The 19,716-nt window shown below is 62.3% G+C and overlaps 1 protein-coding gene across 3 annotated transcripts in view; it reads right to left on the minus strand.

Annotated features, from left to right (window-relative positions):
• Positions 1-19,716, minus strand: part of AGAP3 (ArfGAP with GTPase domain, ankyrin repeat and PH domain 3) — a 157,641-nt gene that overhangs the window by 100,360 nt on the left and 37,565 nt on the right. The window contains exon 1 of one of the 3 annotated variants that reach the window (XM_074573733.1): positions 8,873-9,742. The exons of the other annotated variants lie outside the window; for them this stretch is intronic. Within the exon in view, the coding sequence (XP_074429834.1) occupies positions 8,873-9,704 (832 nt within the window). The 5' untranslated portion in view covers positions 9,705-9,742. Of the gene's footprint in view, positions 1-8,872; positions 9,743-19,716 lie in introns of those variants that run through there. 3 annotated transcript variants of the gene reach the window in all.

Raw genomic sequence — 19,716 nt, forward strand, 5'->3', positions numbered from 1 at the left:
CAATGGCTTCTGCTGAGGGCTGGAGGGAGGCAGGAGGCTGCCCAGCATCGCTACCCGAGAATGGCCATCTGGATGCGGACCGAGGGCTGCCCAGCCCGGCGCTGCCATCCCCAGCCCCGGCTGTCACCGGGGAACCCAGGAAGAGTAGGAACACGGTGAGAGTCCACGGCACTGACCCGACGTGTTTGCAGCTGCTGACTTCAGCTCAGGGATCTCCTGTGGCTTATCTGTGTCTATTTAGTAAACCTCAAAAAACTCTCCTTTGAGTAATTGTTCTGTCTCCTTTTAAAACCATATAAAATTTCACTTCCACATCGCTCTTTAGCAAGGAGTTTCAGGAGTATAAAAACCCCACTTTGAAAACCCACTTTTCTGTTTTAGGCTTGACCGCACTGGATGCCCCAGAGGCGGTGGGCCCTCACCAGCCTGACCAGCACCGCCCCATCTTCCACTGCAGCCCCTCTTCTCCACACTGCGGAGCCCCGGCTCCTCGTGCAGAAGCTGTTGTGCACCTTCCACCCTCCCTGCTGTCCTCCTCCCGTCCCTCCCGTTCAGCGGAGGAGGACACGGCCACTGCACACGTCGCTGTGTGAAGCATCTCTCCCACAACCGGAGGAAGGCAGACAGCAGCAGTGGAAGGTCCCACGCGGCGCCAGCGCCCACCCCTGCCCAGCCCCATTGCAGAGAGCCAGCTGTAACAACAAGGCACTCTACCTGCGGCGTTTCGGGGTTGAGATACCCCCCGCATAAGCGCTCACAGAGGTATGGAGGGACCCACTCTGACTCCACTACCCAGGAGGGTAAAAGCAAGAGCTTGCAGACTACGCGACCAAAGGAACAGAGACTGAGGTGGACGTGGCCTTCAAGAAGCCACAGAACTCCTTCACAATCGCCTGGAAAAGTGACTGAGACACAGATCACAGAATGGTTTAGGTTGGAAGGGACCTTAAAGATCATCTAGTTCCAACCCCCCGCCAAGTTCCCCCTGTGGCCCCCTCCAGAGCCAGGGTCCCAGGTGTCAGGATCAGAAGACCCTCGTGTCCACCCGCCACCTCGGGCCTGACCCGCACACACAAACCCTTCCGCTAACGAACTGCTACAAGAACAAAAGTGTCTCTCGTTCAGGACATCCCACCTGACTTTAAACTGCTCGTAGGGAGCACCACCACTCCTCCCACCGACACACTCGCCCCTGTCCTTCCCCGTTAGCCGAGTGAGTGGAGCTGCCCGAGTGTTCTCTGCCGTGAGGATGAGGGACAAAGGCAGGCAGTGCCTGGGCAAAGCAGAGGAGTGAGCTGAGGAGGCCATGCGTGTCCTCACGCCGGGCTAGGCACAAGTCCTCTGCCTGCACCCCGCGGCATGCCAGGGAAGCTTCCCAGCTTCCGCACGAGTGTCGAAGGAGCGTCACGGTGTCCTGCAGCACATCCGCCAACACCGCTTCCCACGACACCCAGCTGGCTCCACAGCGAGCCAGTCCTGCGGAGAACGGCGGCTACTGAGGAAGAGCACTTGGACTAGGCTCCCCTGCACGCCTGGCTGCTGGGACCGGCCAGGCTTCAGCTCTGGCTTCGGACGAGCTTCCTGCAGAGTCTGGGGCTTCTCTGGCGGTGCCTGACAAGTGGAAACTCCTCAAAACCAGGAGGCGTTAGTGTCAGCTTCCCCAGATTATTCAGTTAATACAGCAGTGTTCTCACACACACACCTCTAGCACTCCCAGCAGACCACAGGGAGACACTTGGCTTTGGTTGTCAAAAGGAGGAAAAATAAATGCCTTCAGCTGCATCAACCAGCAGCAGGAGCGCGCACCTCCCCCTGCCCGAGGAGCGGGGTCCAGAAGGTGCGGCAGTTCCTGCAGCACCTGAAGAATCGCCATTACTAAACACGAAGCCTTGACTCGCACCTTTCCCATCTGCCACCTAGAAAAGGTACTCAGGACCATCAGGACCCTCAGCCAACCCAGGACGGCCGGAGGATCTGGAGCACAACCCGCTTTCTCACGTCAGGCTGGGGTCCATGCCACAGCCGAGTCTTTCAAATCTGTCGCTGTAACTGGCCCTGGCTCCTTTTCACACCCCCGCTGCCCTGCTCCCGGGGCACGCCGATCACCCTTCTCTCACCGCGCAAGGGGACACACACCCCCCGCGCTTACCACGCTGTCACCCGGTGACCCCCGGCCAGCCCTGATGCGCCCATTGCCAGGCCCAAAGACACCGGCCAGCTCTCACATCACCCCAACGCCCTGCGCCCCGCAGCCGTCTGCGCTCGCAGGGATGGTTCCGATGCTCGGTGTTCGGATAATTCTCCGGCACAGAGCCCCCCCACCCGCCGTTTTCTAGCACTTGCTTTCCCCTGCCAGCAGCAGCTGTGCGCGGATGACACCCACGGAGCTGTCGGAGAGGCACCTCAAGAGCAGTTTCCCAACCACCCAAAACAGCCACAGGCCAAGCACCCGGCTGCCGAGACACGCTGACACAGCTCGCTGATGTCAGCTTTGTCCATCCCCAGTGTCGATTGTTTGCTGCTAAAACGCAGCACATGGAGATTTCCTGCACTTCATAGAATCATAGAAGCATAGAATCGCTGAGGTTGGAAGGGACCTTTAAGATCATCGAGTCCAACCTTTAACCTACCCTGACAAAAGCCACTTCTAAACCATGTCCCTAAGTGCCCCATTTACCCTTTTTTAAACACCTCCAGGGATGGTGAATCCACCACCTCCCTGGGCAGCCTATTCCAATGTTTAATAACCCTTTCAGTGAAACTTCATCAGTATACTTCATCAGTATAAATTCTATTACTACAGTATGGTACACTCTGTGTCCCTGTGTGGCTGTCACACACCCAAATCAGCGTAAGGAAGGTTGTTGTCCAAGTCCACAGCAGCAGGAGGTTGATGTGGGTGTGGGATTCCCCTCTCCGATGGCGGCGTTTCCCTCCGGGGCTGCTGGACCCCCCCATCTGCAGTGCTTCTGCGCCCAGAGCTGCAGGGGGTGACACCAGCCCTTTGGGCACCGTCCCCCACTGGAAGAGGCAGGAGATCCCCATCTTCTCCTGGGAGAAACAGCGCGGAAGCAGACAGCAAGCCACCAGTGACCTGCCCTCTTCTCTGGCACTAGCCGAAACCCAGGCAGGCAGGTCAGCGCCTCCCAGGCAGTGCCAGAGCCCCAGTACGAGCTTCTTCAGCAGAAATTGCCTCCAGCTGGGTAACATCTTAATGAACTGCCACCTCCGTCACCACTGGGGTTCATGTAGGCATCGGGGAGCAGCGATCACTGCTGGACTACTGGTATCATTTTGGTATTTCACATTAAAACACACCCAGTCACTTTTCCTCCCTCTTCTCTTTGTTATTTAATAATACAGAAGAGACCAGACCGTCAGCGCTGTGGTGGAATACCTGCCCCGGGCGCACGTGACCTCAAAGCAGGAACAGTGGACTCCCAGCACCACCGGCACACCAAGAGCCTCAGCACAGCCCAGCGGTGGCCTTGGCTCCGGGACACAAGATACAACCACGCAAGAGAGTCGATCAGTCTGACCTGTCCAGAAAAAAGGAGATTCAGGCCAATTTTGCTGCTTCCCAGAAGCTCATGGACATTTCCGGGCATAGGCAGCTCTACTGCGGATGGTGGAAGCCCATATGGAAGTTTGGAAGTTATGGTGGACAGAGCCTCTACTATGAAGAGGAGCAGACACGGAGCTGTTGGAGTGGGGCCAGAGGAGGCCCCGGAGATGCTGGGAGGGCTGGAGCCCCTCTGCTGTGGGGACAGGCTGGGAGAGCTGGGGGGGTTCAGCCTGGAGAAGAGAAGGCTCCGCGGAGACCTTCCAGCCCCTTCCAGTCCCTCAAGGGGCTCCAGGAAAGCTGGGGAGGGACTCTGGAGCAGGGAGGGGAGCCATGGGACGAGGGGGAAGGGTTTTGCACTGACAGAGGGGAGACTGAGATGAGATGTGAGGCAGAAATTGTTGGCTGTGAGGGGGGTGAGCCCCTGGCCCAGGTTGCCCAGAGAAGCTGTGGCTGCCCCATCCCTGGAGGGGTTCAAGGCCAGGTTGGACGGGGCTTGGGGCAACCTGGGCTGGTGGGAGGTGTCTGGGGGGGCTTTAAGGTCCTTCCAACCCGAACCAGTCTGTGATTCTATGATAAAGCAGGCATTCTACACAGCTAATGTCCCTCTGTCCATCACCCGGGACACCTTCAGTGACCCACGGACCAGACCACGCTGCTGGGACGGGCAGCGTCACACACTAAGGAGGCAAGAACAGAACCCTCCATCTCAGAGGCTGGACGCAAGAGCCCCGTCCGCGTTACAGACAGCTCGGGGGTCTCAGCCACGGCAGCACAGACACTTGCGGCAGAGCTGGGAGGAGGAAGGGGCTGCCCGGGCAGAGCCGAGCGCTCACCCCGACTGCTCCCTTCACAGGGTGAAGCGCAGCAGGTTCATCTACCTTGTGCTTCAGAAACGCTACTGCCAGACGCATTTGGTCTCCGCACACAGCAACTAATAATTAACCAACTCATTATCCAAGCCACTGCGGAACTAACTTGGACACTGAAACCCTGGACACTAAACCCAGCCTTGAAACCAGGTCAGAGGCTGAGCAAACACAGCGGTGCCCACACAAACCACCTTTCCAGGTACCCATGTGCCCGCACACGCAGATGAAAGGGCAGCAGAGTGCGACGTGCCTGGGCAGAGCCACCTTCCCAGGCCAGGCTCGATAAAGACTCAACGCTGGCAGGGAAAGAGATTTCTCCAGGTCAAGGACCGGCGCGGGCAAGGCCAGCCTCCCCGTCAGAGAGCTCAGCCAACGCGGACACCCTGTGCAGGACATGATCCTCGCAAAGATTATCTCACCAGAGCTTTAAATACTCTGCGGCAATGAAAGGAGAGGATCTGGCGCATCTCTGGGAAAATGGCGAGATTACGAACTGCCGCCCTTGCTCCTTTGCCATACCGCACGCGGCAGCAGCCGGTGCCGTCACACCACGCACGCTGTGCAGCGCGCAGACTTCAGAAGAGCCGCGTGTTTTAAGCCTCTCGGCACCTACTGCTTTCCAGTCCACATCCGAACACACACAGACCAGGGAACTGTACCAAGTTCTCCCTGCTGGCAGCTGGAAAGGGTCTGCTGCAAGGGACAAGCCAGCAGAGCCAGTGACGTGGAGAGACCGACAACCCACGGCTTCCCCAACACAAGCGCTCTGTGGGGACCTACCTCGCCGGCAAAAACCTGTTCCAAATTTGTCTGACCTCAGCTCTAGCTGTTTAACCCCACAAACAACAGCAGGTTAAGATTAAAAAGGCACTGGTTTTTGAAGTTCTCTCTTCCTACGGATGCCTGTAGACTGTAATCAGAACACCTCCGCACCTCCTGCACACAGCTCCTCCGATCCCATCCCGAGAACCAGGCCTTCCAGACCGGTGTCCCAACGACTCCTTCCTTGACACCTTTCGGATTTCTTACATTTTTCTGAAGTGCGGGCACCAGAGTGGATTCAGCATCTGAGGCATAGTCTCTAAACCCATCATGACATCTCCACTCCTCACCAACGCTCCCAGCTAAGCTCAGGCAGGTACCAACAAGAGATGATACATATCATTACCTGCTCAATTCACTATGCAAACTTCACTTCATTAACGTAAAAACACCCCCCTCTTCTCCCAGTAGTCTTCTCTCACACATGCCCTACATGTTAGTCCTCTGCATGGCCAACCACCAAACAGGAGAGTAAAAGGGAGTTACCTCAGATCTTAGAACACCTCAAGAAGCAGGGCATCTTTCTGGGAGAGGGCACTGTGACTGTGAGAAACCCTCCCTGCGCTGCAGAGCCCAGGTCCCACTGTCCGGGACGCTGCACCCCTCACACCATCCCTCCCCGCACAGGGAAACTCCAGCCCCACACCAGCCCAGTCTTCCCAGCCTGTGCCCATCAGAGAGGCTTCCTCAGAATGGCACCAGCTGGTATTTCGAAACGTTCCTCTGAACTGCTGCCCGCCATTATCTGTGGTCAGTGCAAGCTGGCCGGATTCTGTGTTGACTTTTGTTCTCCAGCTCCAAAGGCTCTTGCCCTCCCTGGGTGCATTTACAGAAAATCACGCTCCCCATGTCTTCATCCTGCTACGTGAAGACCAGCTCTGTGAGTCTCTATCGGGGTACAAACTGCGTTCCCCTGGTCACCCCTCCCTGTCTTGGTCCCGGCTGAACCCCTCCATCAGCAGGGAGCGAAGGGGACCCACGCGGCCCAAGGGAGGTCTCGGCAGGGCTGGGGGAGCAGCACCGAGACCGTCCTGACTCTCCGGTGGGATGGGCTGTTTGGCCCTTGGGTATGTCTACACAGCAGAGTGCAGCGCTGGGTGGCTATCTCGGCTTGCTATAAACAAAATACTCCAGGTACTGGGAACAGGGTAGCAGCATTGGCTTGGATCACTGCCTGGACTCCCATATCCAGCTTTTCCAAAGGGCTGATAACCGCAAGTGCAGCTGCACCCCCCTGGGAGGGCGTGTTGGGACTGTACCAGCAGCTTTCCTAGGGCTAAGGTGGGCAGCACCACCAGAAAGCATCAAAGTTTTTGAAATGTCGAGAGGGTGTTAGAAACACCATTAGCCTACGAGTCTGAAATAGGAACGGGGCAGAGATCTCCCAAGCTGCTGCATCCAGCAGGTCCGTGTTGGAGCAGTACGTCCAATCGACGTCTTCCCAGCTGAGGGGCTCACAGGTCCCACCAGAGCAAGCCACAGGCCACAGACCAGCGCGCTGAGTGGAGAGACAACGGAGATGGGACGCAAGACAGGACAAGCAATGGTGGCTTTGGTCTGCAGACTTCACCGCTGCCTCTTCACATCTGATTGACCCCAGGAAGACGTAGCTCGACTGGGTACAACCAAGCAGATAATGGCAAAAATGGTGTTCTAAGCGAAGACCAAACCACAGTGTGAGCTTTGCAGCCCCAGCAAGCAGGGTTTGCTCTGCCACAATGACCCATGGTCCCAGAGACAGTCCGGAAAGGTCATCCCCAAGCTTGTGCCTCCAGTATGAGCCATGGTGGCAAATGTTAGCCGCCCTGACAAGCAGGGGTCTCGCGTTAGCTGGCCGGCCACTGCTAGAGAGGGCTCCCAGCCCTTGCCGGCACTGCCCAGCAAAGCCGCAGAAGGCTCCCCAGCAGACGGACCCAAATGGAGCCCCTACCTGTCCCAAGGGAGCAGCCAGGTGGGGGTGAGGACACCAACACAGGCACTCCACCTCAGCTGCTCCCCTGGGAATGCGGCCGCCGGGCTGGCTGCTGCTGGCGCAGCTCCTGATGGAAGCCACCGGCAAGCAGCAACAGGCCCCCCGCCGCACGGGCAGGGCCCGGCTCTCCCTGCCCGGATACACCCACATTCCCCAGCCATGAGCGCAGCCACCCCTCGCCTGGGAACCTCCCGACACCCAGCCGGCACCCGGCCCGGGCACCCCTGCCAGCGGCACAGCCCCCCGGGAGGAGCGCACAGCCGGGGAGCGCAGCAGCATCCTGTCCCTTCACCCCCAGGGCAGCCCCGGCCACCCACCCCGAGACTCCGGGACCTTGCCCTGGAACACAGCGAGCCCCAGGGACAAGGGGGACCAGCAGGAACCCGGGCTGCCGGCGGTGCTGCTCCTGCGCTGGTCCCTGGAGCTCGGCCCTCCTGGAAAGCGTCCTGGGCACAAAGCTCCTCTGGGCAGCCACTGCCTGGGAGCGTGCGGATTCCTCCGGGAGCCCGCCAGCCCCGATCCGTCCCTCTGGCATGTGAGCCAAGCCGGGGAACTGCCTCCGCAATGCCCAGACTCCAGAGCAGAGCAATGGAAATCCGGAGAGGCTCGCAGGCGCCAGAAAACCTCCCCGAGAGCGGCAGGTCCTGGCCCAGCCTCCAGCCCTGTGCACACAGGCCAGCGTTCAATGCCTTAAAAAGCCAGTGGACGCGGCTCTCGCTCCCAGCCTCCGCCAGGCGGCGGGGGCTCACCCACACCCTCGCTGCTGCGGGGCCGGGGAGCGGGACGGGCACAGAGGCACAGGCAGCGCGGGCCCTGCACGCCCGGGCAGCGGGGAACAGCCCACGGCAGCGGGGCCAACCGCCAGCTAGCCAAGCACCCGGCGGCCGCTGCAGCTGCCGGTCCCCATGGCGTGCCTCGTCCCCACGGGGGTCCTGTCCCCCCTCCCCGGCCAGTCCTGCCCTCTGTCGCTCTGCCATGTCACTCGGGATGCCACCACCGCTCTCCACAGGCTGCCCCACCGCTGTGCTCCAGGACACGCTCAGGCCCAGGGAAGACCCCGGCAGAGCATCGCCCAGAGCCCAGCCCCAGGGAGCTGCTCACAGGAGGGAGGTGCAGGCACGTTTCTGTGCCCCCCGACCCCCCGGTGCTGCTCTGTGCCTCTGCTCTGGCAATCTCCCACAGAGCTCAGCACTTGCTCGGGAGCCCACTCACAAGACCCCTCGCCCCCTCCCACGCAGTTTCAGTTCCCTCTGCTCCCCCGACGCTGCTGCATGAGGCTCAGCTCTCCCTGCCCTTACTGGGACACCATCGGGACAAGACGGACACGGGACACATGTTTTACTCACAGCTACCTGGCCGACAAGAGAACCTGGTCCCCCAGAGCATCCCCTCCCAGACAGCCATGCTGTGGCTCCTTCTGCACCAACAACAATGGCAGTGCCCACAGCCACCAGTGCCGGAGTGTGACACAGCTCCATGAACGCTCATGCCACCCCGCTACAGCCCAGCTTTCCTGAGCGCAAACCCTGCAGAGCGCCGGCACACAATCGGGTGCCCGTGCCCAGCCCTATGGGCCACGGCCACCCGTCCCCCCAGACCCTGGGGGGCTCTCGCCAGGCCAGCACGGCTCCGGCACTCACTTACCCAGGGCTCGCAGTGGCCCACTGCCCAGGAGGATGGGCTCGGCACCGCCGTGGGGGTCCTTGGGGCACGCGCTGCTGGTGCTGCCGCGCTCTCGCCTTCGGAAGCGGCTGGTGATGAGTCTCCAGAGTCCCCCCGCCTGCCCGGCGTCGGTGTGCAGCCTGCCCCCGACCCGGCCCAGCTCCGGGTAGAGCAGGTCCCGCTTGCTGGGGCAGGTGTGCAAGGAGCTGGCGTCCCCCTCGCTCTTGGTGCGGAGGCGTGCGGGGCGCAGGAGCCCCCCGGACTCCGACCGCCGCAGCTCGTGGCCCCGGCGCAGGCGGAAGCTGAAGCTTTTGCGCAGGGAGCTGAAGTTCTTCCTGGGGCCGGGGCTGCTCCGGCCGCTGCCCCCGAAGAGGTTCCAGCGGCGGCTGCCCCACAGCGAGCCCCCCCGCAGGAAGCCGGGGCTCTCGGCGGGGTGCGGCTGCCGGGCCGAGGGCAGGAACGTCATGCTGCTGGGGCGCGGGCGCTGCGCCCCGTCGGCCCCGTCGAGCAGGGCGGCCGTGCCCTCGCCCTCGCCCGCCGGCCCGGCCCTGCGTGGCGAGCGCAGCCTGAAGAAGTCCAGGAGGCTGCCGCGGGCCGGGGCGGGGGGCGGCGGCGGCAGCAGGGCCCCGGCCAGCCCGTTCCCCGCCGCGCAGAAGCTCTTGGGCCGCCGCCGCTGCTGCTGGGCGGCCTTGAGGGCGGCCTGGACGGCGGGGACGCCCTGCAGGTCCAGCGACTCGCAGACGCTGACGGCGCGGCGGGGGCTCGGCCGCGGGGGGCCCCGGCCCGCCCCGCTCCAGCGCCAGCCCTCCGCCATGCTCAGCGGCGGGGCTGCCCCATGGCCCCGGGCCGCTCTGGGCCGCTGCCGGCCGGCCCCGGGGAGGCGGCGCGGCGGGACCCCGCTCGCCGCCCGCTGCCTGCCGGCTCCCACGCCGCGCCGGCATGCCCGGGCCGCGCTCCGGCGCGCCGCCAGCGCGGGGCCGGGCCCGCCCCGGAACGGGGCCGGGGCCGGGGCCGGGGATGGGGCCGCCCCTCCCGGGGCCGCCGCCCGCCCCCCGCCCCGGGCGGGCTGGCGGTGCCCCGCGCGGCGGCCGCGGCGGCGGGCAGAGGCGGCGGAGCCGTCCCGGGCCGGCGCTCACGCCTCCCCCGCGGCGCTCGGCGGCGGCCCCGGGGCAGGGCAGGGCAGGGCCGGGGCCATGTCACCGACTGGCCGCCCTCGGTGCCCGCGGCGGCAGCCCGCACACGGGGAGCGGCGGTGCCGCTCGCCCAGCCCGCACCCGCCACGCCGGTGCTGCCGCCGCCCGGCCCGGCCCGGGCCCCGCCGGGGCAGCACCGAGCGCCGGCCCGCACCGCCCGGACGGGACCGGGACCCCTCGGCGCGGCGCCGGCGGTGCCCGCCAGGGGGCGCAGCGCTCCCGCTCCCCGCCGCTGCCGCCGGGCGCCCCCGCGCGGCTCCGGGGGGCGGCTCCGGGAGACCCCTCAGCCCCCGGGGGTCCAGGGCCGTGTCCCGCCGCACCAAGCCCCTCCGTGCTGCCCCACGCACCGGGGGCTCTCCCGCCCCGGCCCGGTCCCGTCCCCCAGAGCCCCCACCCCGCCGCTTCCCCTTCCCAAAGCTGTGCCCGGCAGCAGACGCCATGAGCGGCCGCCGCGGGGCTCTTCCCGCAGCCCCGACGGCGGCATCGGAGCCGCACCGAGCTGGGGAGCCCTCAGCACCAACCCCCGGCGCCCCCCGGCCTTCAGCTCTGGCCCCCCTTCCCGGGCGATTCCCGCCGAGACCCCCATGGCACCTCTCCCCCAGCACCCCCCCCCGCTGCCTGCAGAGCCCCCGTCTCCAGCATCGCCCCAGGACCATCCTCCTCCTCCTCTCCAAAGTGTTTTCGCTCTCCCTGGCTTTCTTCCTCCTCAGTGCAGGCAGGATCCGCTCTCCCTCCAGAAAGGAGCGGGGGGGAAGGGGCCTGACTCCCCCTTAAAACTATTTTTACCTTTCTGAAAGCTCTGTCTGCTAAACCAGCCCCAGTCTGCTCCTGCCTCTCAAAGCCTGTCCAGGGAACACCTCAGTATCAGCACCTCTTCCTCCTCCTTGCCACAGAATCCCAGACTGGTTTGGGTGGGAAGGGACCTTAAAGCCCACCCAGCGCCACCCCCTGCCCTGGGCAGGGACACCTCCCACCAGCCCAGGTTGCTCCAAGCCCCGTCCAACCTGGCCTTGAACCCCTCCAGGGATGGGGCAGCCACAGCTTCTCTGGGCAACCTGGGCCAGGGGCTCACCCCCCTCACAGACAACAATTTCTGCCTCACATCTCATCCAAATCTCTCCTCTTCCAGTTTGAAGCCACCCAGGGAGCCCTTTGAGTCCACTGCCTTGACTCTTCCAAAATCACACCAGCTTTTTGGACTCTGCCCTCCCTTCAGTCCCTCATCCTCCTCCACAGTATGCCCTCGCGATTTTCCTGAACGCCCCACCTCCTCTCCAGTCCCCCACGGACACACCCAGCCCTGGTCACTGCCCGCAGCCCCAGGACTCAGCTAAATCCCACCTCGCCCCGAGGCACCACCAGGTCCAGCCCTTCCCCTCCCCAGGGCACAGCCAACACCTCGGCCGAGCCCCCTCCTCTCCCTTCTCCACAGGTTCCACCCCCGCCTCCCCTCCCACCACCACGTCAGTAACACAGACCACCATCCCCTCACTGCACAACCAGAGCCACTGCCCAGCAGCCTCCTCCCTTAGCTGGAGGGCCTTCTCTTCCTTCGGATTTTTTTGCACCTTTCAGACAGTAAAATCCCCAGCTCAGCAGCACGCCCCCCCCAGCTGCACAGTGCCGAACACGGAGCAGCCACCCAGACCGAGGACCAGCTCAAAGACGGCCCTGCCCACCCCATGTCGGTGCCTCTCGGGCAGAAGATGGGATGCATCCAGCTCCTCCGCCTCCCGAGCCACCGGGCACCGATGTCTGAAACCGAGCAGAAGGCGCCTGACAATCCGCCAGAGCTCCAGCTCTGCCATCTGTGCCAAGGTCACGGGAACGCGCGAGCTGCCAGACTGGATCCGACCCTCATCCCCATCATCTGCTGTCCTGTCTCCCAGGAGCAGCCGCACTGCAGCGCGGAGTGAGGAGCTCTGCGGAACGCAGTTACGGGGGAGCGTCTTCCAGAGAGCGCCGAGCACCAGACGAGGCCGGCTGCAGAGAACGCGGCATCTCCACCACAGAGCACCAGACGAGGCTGGCTGCGGAGAGCACAGCGTCTCCACCACCGAGCACCAGATGAGGCCGGCTGCGGAGAGCGCGGCGTCTCCATCACCACACACCAGACGAGGCCAGCTGCGGAGAGCGCGGCATCTCCACCACAGAGCACCAGACGAGGCCGGCTGCAGAGAGCGCGGCATCTCCACCACAGAGCACCAGACGAGGCCGGCTGCGGAGAGCGCGGCATCTCCACCACCGAGCACCAGATGAGGCCGGCTGCGGAGAGCGCGGCGTCTCCATCACCACACACCAGACGAGGCCAGCTGCGGAGAGCGCGGCGTCTCCATCACCACACACCAGACGAGGCTGGCTGCAGAGAGCGCGGCGTCTCCATCACCGAGCACCAGACGAGGCTGGCTGCGGAGAGCGCGGCGTCTCCATCACCCAGCTGTCAGAGCCCATCACGCAGATGCCTGTCAGGAGCAGTTCAGACCCAGGCACCCGGCCTTCGGGCAGGGAACAGACTGGGACCCTCTCAAGGTCCTTCCCAGCCGCACTTGCACAGCTCCTCGCTCCCAGGCACTGGGAGTTGCTCCTGCAATGAAGCGGGGCCACCCGTATTCAGCCCTTCCCAAAATCCTGGGTTCAGCTTCTACTGTAACAAAGCCAGATGGTACACCTTCTATAGGAATCTCATCTTTTCCAAAATATTCTGCCAAGTGCTAGGCTTTAGGTGTCGCTGAATCACAGAGATACCTGCTGGAAAGGACTCCGAGGGATGCTGTACCCCACGCTCCGCTGCCGAGGTGGGACCAGACGCACGTGGACCACCCTGACAGACGTCTGTCCGACCCACCCCACTGCAGCACGGCACCATCCTCGTGCTCCCGCTCCTCCTCTTCCCACCGTCTTGTCCAAATCCCCTCGCCTGCACGTAAGGACCATTACTGCTGCTGCACCCTGATGGGCTGGGAAGAGCAGCAGACCGCATTCTGCCCTACGACCTTAAACGTCCAGAGAAAGAGAGTTCCCCTCAACTGACGACGTCTCCTCCTCTGTCCCCCCTGAGGACCATATTTTTAAAGCTATTAGTGTTTTTAATGCACTCGCTTCAACTCTCTACAGTTTGTCTGCCACCTTTTTCTAAATGCAGTGCCAGAACCTGGGCACAATACGCAGCTGAGGCCTCCAGCAGCACCGAGAAGAAATACAGATGCAACACCCGTATCACTACATTCCAAGAAGATACTGGTCCTTACTACCGTAACAACATAATGATATTTTTACCTAATTAGCCTGTTAAGAGGCAAAGGTTTCCATATGCTATATATACTGACGTGATCCCCTTGGCATTATTCCTACAGAAAGAACAAAAGACATCTAAAAATAAACAGAACAAAACGGAGCCTCAGACGGCATTTCAGGCAGCAGGGGGCTGCAGGCAGGCGCTCCCACCCGCCGAAGTGCCCAGACCCCGCCAGACCCAGGCAGCGGGAGGGCTCTGGCTGGAACAGCCACCGAGGGAGGAACCGTTCTGAGAATGAGACTGGGAAACCAGATGCCACCGGTGTTTAGAGACAGCCACCACTGAGATACGCCCCACGCACCTTACGCGTCTCTCCTGATGCACTTTATTGCGCGGTTACACTGGGTCTGACCGGTGCTGCCCGCGTCTCTAACGCACAGGACAGGTCACACCATCCGACTCCACCTGCCCGGTGGGAAGGGGCCGCTGCCGGAGTCCCCTGTACCACGCGGCTCTCCGGAAGCCGACGAGCTCCGAGAGCTGGGACGTGACGGGGACATGGTGCTTTTGCAATCCTGACCCGGGGCAGGTGCCTGGGGACAGAAGCAAGTTAGTCTCTTACCAGCACTTTTATGAGTCACGCTCGTGTTACAAATATTATGGCAATGAACATCTGGCTTAAATTAACAAAAAGCCATGAGAGGCTAAACACCAGCTGCACTGGAAGGCAGTCCAAAGCCAGGGAACTTTCCACTGCTGGCAGGTCCCCAGTGGGAGTTTCAGGGTGGAGTCCCGAAACAGAGGAGTCTGAACCGTGACTGGTAAAATGCTCGGCTGCCTCCTCCAGACCTAACGGGCGCTGGCATTGCTGCAACGCGCAGGTTTAGTTGCGAGGGGCCATTCAGCCCAGAGGATGGGACAGCTGCATTCCCCATCCCAGCTGGGTCTGAGGCTGCTGTCGCCCTGCAGAGGCCCAAGGGTGGGAGGAGGCACGCATGGACGGGGACCAGCACTGCGGCGTCTGAACACCTCGGCAGCTGGGGACGGAGGGATGAGGCTCCCTGCACGGATGGAGCCCTGTTTTCCGCGTCCTGGCAGCAGGCAGAGGCCAGCAGCAGACCAGGAGGGCAGGACAGACCCTGGCCAGCCCCAGGACCTACGTGCCAGCAGGGCTGCAGGGTGCCCGTGGCCAGCAGCCCCATGCAGAACATGGTGGGGGGCAGTGGGACCAGGGTTAGTGCCACAGCCCAGGCAGCGCTGCCAGGGGACACAGCACGGTGACACCACACTTGGGCCAGGCTGCGGGATGCCCCGGAGCCCTGGCACACACTCTCCAGCCCGGCACGAGGCCGGAGCAGGAGGGCTCCCAGCAGTGCCATGGCCAGTGGCCGAGCCCATGGCTGGCTGCAGGACACCAAGTGCCATGCCAGGAACGCGCCGGAGCCGCTAGGCTCCGCAGACTAGCTCCAGCCGGCTCAGCCATGCACCGGGAATACTGATGAGGCTCTGCCCAAAGAGGGAGCGTGCGGGGCTGCCCAGCCGAGGGGTGCGCAGCGCCGCAGCCCCCGCAGCCCCACGTCACAGCCCGCGCAGCGCGTCAGCAGCAGGCAGCGCGCGCACGTCACCCGGAGAGGCGTCAGCGGGACAAGGCCCTGCCTGTGGCCCCAGGGGCAGGGACAGAGCCATCCTCTGCCCCACCAGGAGGAGGGTGAAGGGGACGGAGCTGTTTCCCCCGGCCCTGGGGAGGGACTGGGTTCAGCCACGGCCAGGCTCTGGGCATAGCTGTGGGGCTGCAGCACGGCCAGACACCAAATGACACCGTGAGAACCCCTCTGGTCACCCCGACTGAGCCGTTCACAGGGGACAACATCCCACCCTCTCCACCAACAGCAGCCCCCCACAAATCCCCAGGGTCTCAGACCGGAGAAATGAGGCGTTGCTCCGGGTCCGAGCCCTGGCAGAGCCCCTCACTGCCCAGCTGGAGCCCCTGCCCCTTCCCCTGTCCTTGTCCCCATCACACCCCAGGCCGTGGGTTGGACACCGGCCACCTGGACCTTCCCTGGCCTCTGGAAGCGGGAGATGACTCGGAGCAGGCTGTCACCTACAGTTTCCATGGGGAGCAGGCACAGCCTCAGCCAGCAAACAGTTAACAACAGCCGGGAAGTAAACAGAGAAGCACAGCAGAGCCTGCCTCCAGCATCAGCCTCTGCCTCCTCCCACACCGCACAGCCCCAGCTCCCACCCCTGCAACCCTCGCCACCTCCCACCCCTGCAACCCTCGCCACCTCCCACCACTGCAACCCTCGCCACCTCCCACCCCTGCAACCCTCGCCACCTCCCACCCCTGCAACCCTCGCACCTCCCACCCCTGCAACCCTCGCACCTCCCACCCCTGCAACCCTCGCACCTCCCACCCCTGCAACCCTCGCCACCTCCCACCCCTGCAACCCTCGCCACCTCCCACCCCTGCAACCCTCGCCACCTCCCACCACTGCAACCCTCGCCACCTCCCACCACTGCAACCCTCGCCACCTCCCACCACTGCAACCCTCGCCACCTCCCACCCCTGCAACCCTCGCCACCTCCCACCCCTGCAACCCTCGCACCTCCCACCCCTGCAACCCTCGCACCTCCCACCCCTGCAACCCTCGCCACCTCCCACCCCTGCAACCCTCGCACCTCGCCACCTCCCACCGCCTCCCACCCTGACGAGCAAATTGCCACCTTCTCCCCCCCGGGACTCACAGCGCTGAAGCAAACCATCCCCGCAGCACCCGGGGCACCGGCACCCTCTCGCCCACCAAGAGGAGCTGAGCGCCCGATCGCCGCCAGCCCTCCGGCGAGGGCGGCCATGCCACGGACCCCAGGAGGGTGGCCATGCCACGGACCCGGTAAGGGTAGCCATGCCGCAGGCCCCGGGAGGGCAGCCAGGCCATGGACCGCAGGAGCGCATCCCTGCCGTGGACCCCGCGCTGTCACACTGCAAAGCAGACGCAGAGACATCGCCTCCTAAGCCGGTCCAGACCCCAACACCAGAGGGAAGCCCTGGAAAATAACGAGATGTTATCTCCAGGGCATAATAGAAGATCAAGTCAGCGATCACTTCTGCTCATTAAACCACCCCCTGGGCACTTTTGCAAGCAGGGATGTTAATCACAGTGTCCTGACTGACTCTCCCTCTGCTCCAAGCCACGGGCAGAGCCGGGTACCACCAGCGCGGGCACCAGGCTGCTCCCGGGCTGTTGGACACGGTCCTTCGTGTTCCTCGCCGTCCACGCAGGAGATGCCCCAGCAATGGCTGTGGGTATGAGCAGACTCCACATGATCAGGCCAGACACTGTGAAACCTCCCCAGTATTTTGAAATCCAAAGACAAAAGCCCATGTGAAAATTTGGGAAGAGGACTAAAGGAGACCTCTTCAGGTCCTCAAGCCCAGCCCTTGCCCTGGCTTTAAAATCCACACCCAGAATCATAATTTATAACAGTGACAATCCTATGGTTTATTCCAAAAGGATCAGAGGAAAGGAGAAATGAAAAGAAAAATACCAAATGGGTGGAACTAAGGGATGGATAGTGCAGAAATAAGACACGGGGGACAGGTAAACAGAAGTGGAGGTCATGAGGAAAACTCAGCCTGCTGGCCAGGAGATGGAAGAGGCTGAAAAATTCCCCCCCGGCCTCGACAGAAAGCAGAGATCCTGCAGCAGCCGATGAAGGACGGCCGCAGAGGCAGCTCCTCGGTGGATCGGGAGGCAGAGGAGAGCTCCAGCCCAGCCCGCAGAAAGGCTGGGGAGTTTGTTCAGAGGATGGAAGCCCAGAAGTCTCCCACGGGGGAGCAGCCCCTCTGCCACTGCCCCATCAGGCGGCCGGCGCGGGGCGTCAGGACACCCATGCAAAGTGCTGCAGGGAGGAAATAAAACCCTTCAGGGGTACAGAGAACCTCAGAAATTAAAGAATCCTGCCCCGCAACCGGGGGAAACCAGCTGCGCCCAACACTGCGTCCAACGAAGGAAGCCCGCGTGATGCCCGTGCGGAGCCTGTCCCTGCCCTGGAAGCGCCCTGCCGCCCTCGCCCCGCGCCCGCCAGGACGGGCAGCGCTCGTCCCGCGCAGGACAGGCACGGGCTGGGGCTCAGAGGCCATGCGGCCGCGATGCAGTGCCGTGCAGCAACACACCGGCGCAGTCGCTGCCCCGCTTCCCGCTCTGGCTGAGCCGTCTGCCACAGCTCACTGCGCCGCTGGCACGCTCGCACGCCCCGCGGAAAGGGGACATTCCTACAGTGTGAAAAGCCCCCACCCTGGCAAGGGATGGAGCCTGGATCCCCCAAGCCGGGTCTGCACTGACCGCACAGACCCCCCGTCCTCAGGTCCTCCTCATCCCGTTGCAGGTGGCATCGCTCAGACGCCACCAGCAAAACGCACAGGAATTATGGGAACAGCAGACGCCGGCAGAAGGTTAAGACTAGAAAGGAGAGAAAGCCAGAGCCCAAACGGGATGTTCCCAACAGAGCTTCCCAAAGCTATCCGAGACCGGTCCTCCCTGGAAAACACACAAAACAACGACACTGTGAGAAGCCATGAGAAGTCTCGTCCTTCTCTCTTCCCTCCAGGCACCTACTCAAGAACAGGAGAGGAGGTAAAGGAAGTATTTTCAAAAAACAAGCTAAAACGCCACAGAGACTGACAACACCACGAGATGCTCACATGGAACTAAGCACCCTGACAAATGTCTTCAAACACCACTTCACTGAATGCTTCTACCTCGTCATCCTCCCGAGGAACAGCTCGGTGACTAATACACCGGCACATAAAGGCAGAGATTGTTTTGCCACAAACAAGAGAGTCAGTGGTGAGAGCAGCATTAGTAAACCCCTCTGGATCACACCTGGTGCAGGGTAATTACAGCCAGCAACGAAGTCCTCCAGAAAAGCCAAACCAGCTTCTCCCTGCGACACAGGCCACGGACCCCATGGTTTAGCGTAACCTCCCATTAGCAATCGTTAGAAACGGAAATAAAACTCTTAGGATCACAGGATCATATCACAGACTGGTTTGGGTGGGAAGGGACCTCAAAGCCCCTCAGTGCCACCCCTGCCCTGGGCAGGGACACCTCCCACCAGCCCAGGTTGCCCCAAGCCCCGTCCAACCTGGCCTTGAACCCCTCCAGGGATGGGGCAGCCACAGCTTCTCTGGGCAACCTGGGCCAGGGGCTCAACCCCCTCACAGCCAACAATTTCTGCCTCACATCTCATCTCAGTCTCCCCTCTGTCAGTGCAAAACCCTTCCCCCTCGTCCCATGGCTCCCCTCCCTGCTCCAGAGTCCCTCCCCAGCTTTCCTGGAGCCCCTTGAGGGACTGGAAGGGGCTGGAAGGTCTCCGCGGAGCCTTCTCTTCTCCAGGCTGAACCCCCCCAGCTCTCCCAGCCTGTCTTGGTAACATGTTAAAAGCCGTAGATGTCACCTAGTATGTGAAACAACCATCGACAAGAGAAGGGTACTGCTGAGAACGTGCCTGTCTTTAAGCCCACTCACATCTCCAAGGGGGTGCAGCGGGGCCCAGGAGCCCCCCAGAGCCAGCCCCCAGCCCCATGCAGCGCAGCCCACTCCGGGCTGGACCAGGTTACACGTCCCCTCCTGCTCCTGCTCCCGCCTCGGTACGAGGGTCTCAGGCTCTGGAATTCTCGGAGAGGGAACTCCTGCAGAGGTCTGCGCCAGCGGGACGGCATCTCCTGCCACCGCCTCTGCCGCGATCTGTCCACCCTGGCAGCCGAGAGCAGTTTCATTCTCATTGCCTGACTGCCCAGGACCCAACGTATCTCTAAGTGTCCATCCAAGCACCCACCGAGCCGTGCGGTCATCAGCGACAGCCCCCAGAAAACTAAAAAACATTTGCAGAACTTGAACCTCAACAAAACACTTCATACAGCGAAAAGGGGAAAAAATAGTTAATGTGACAATGGCGTATATCAGCGCAACGACTGTGAAGTGGGTTAATCTACAGATTAAATAGACCAAGCGCTTTCAGGCCACGGGCACCACTGAACTTCCAGCGCTTCTGGTTGCTCATATTCGAGAAGACAGCTGAGCTCTTCACCGCGGTGTGCAGCTGCCACCCACAACCGCCCCGCGCCCCGACGAGGCGGGTGGCAAACACTACCCCAGTGTTGTGCTGCAGGTCGGGGGGAATCCCGGACACCCCGCACCCGCCAGTTAACATCCGTAACGGGAAAATCGCTGAAAACAACAATGAAGAACAGAGCTATCAGCAACGCAGATAGATGCAACGTCCTGGAAAAGAACTGTTACGGATTTTGCCAGCGGCAGTCCCACCTCGCAGAAAGATGTCACCCCTTTTGAAAGACAAACAAAACCACATGAACTCGGGAGACGCAGCGGGTCCAG

Source organism: Larus michahellis, chromosome 2 (assembly GCF_964199755.1).
Source record: "Larus michahellis chromosome 2, bLarMic1.1, whole genome shotgun sequence".
Lineage (NCBI taxonomy): Eukaryota > Metazoa > Chordata > Aves > Charadriiformes > Laridae > Larus > Larus michahellis.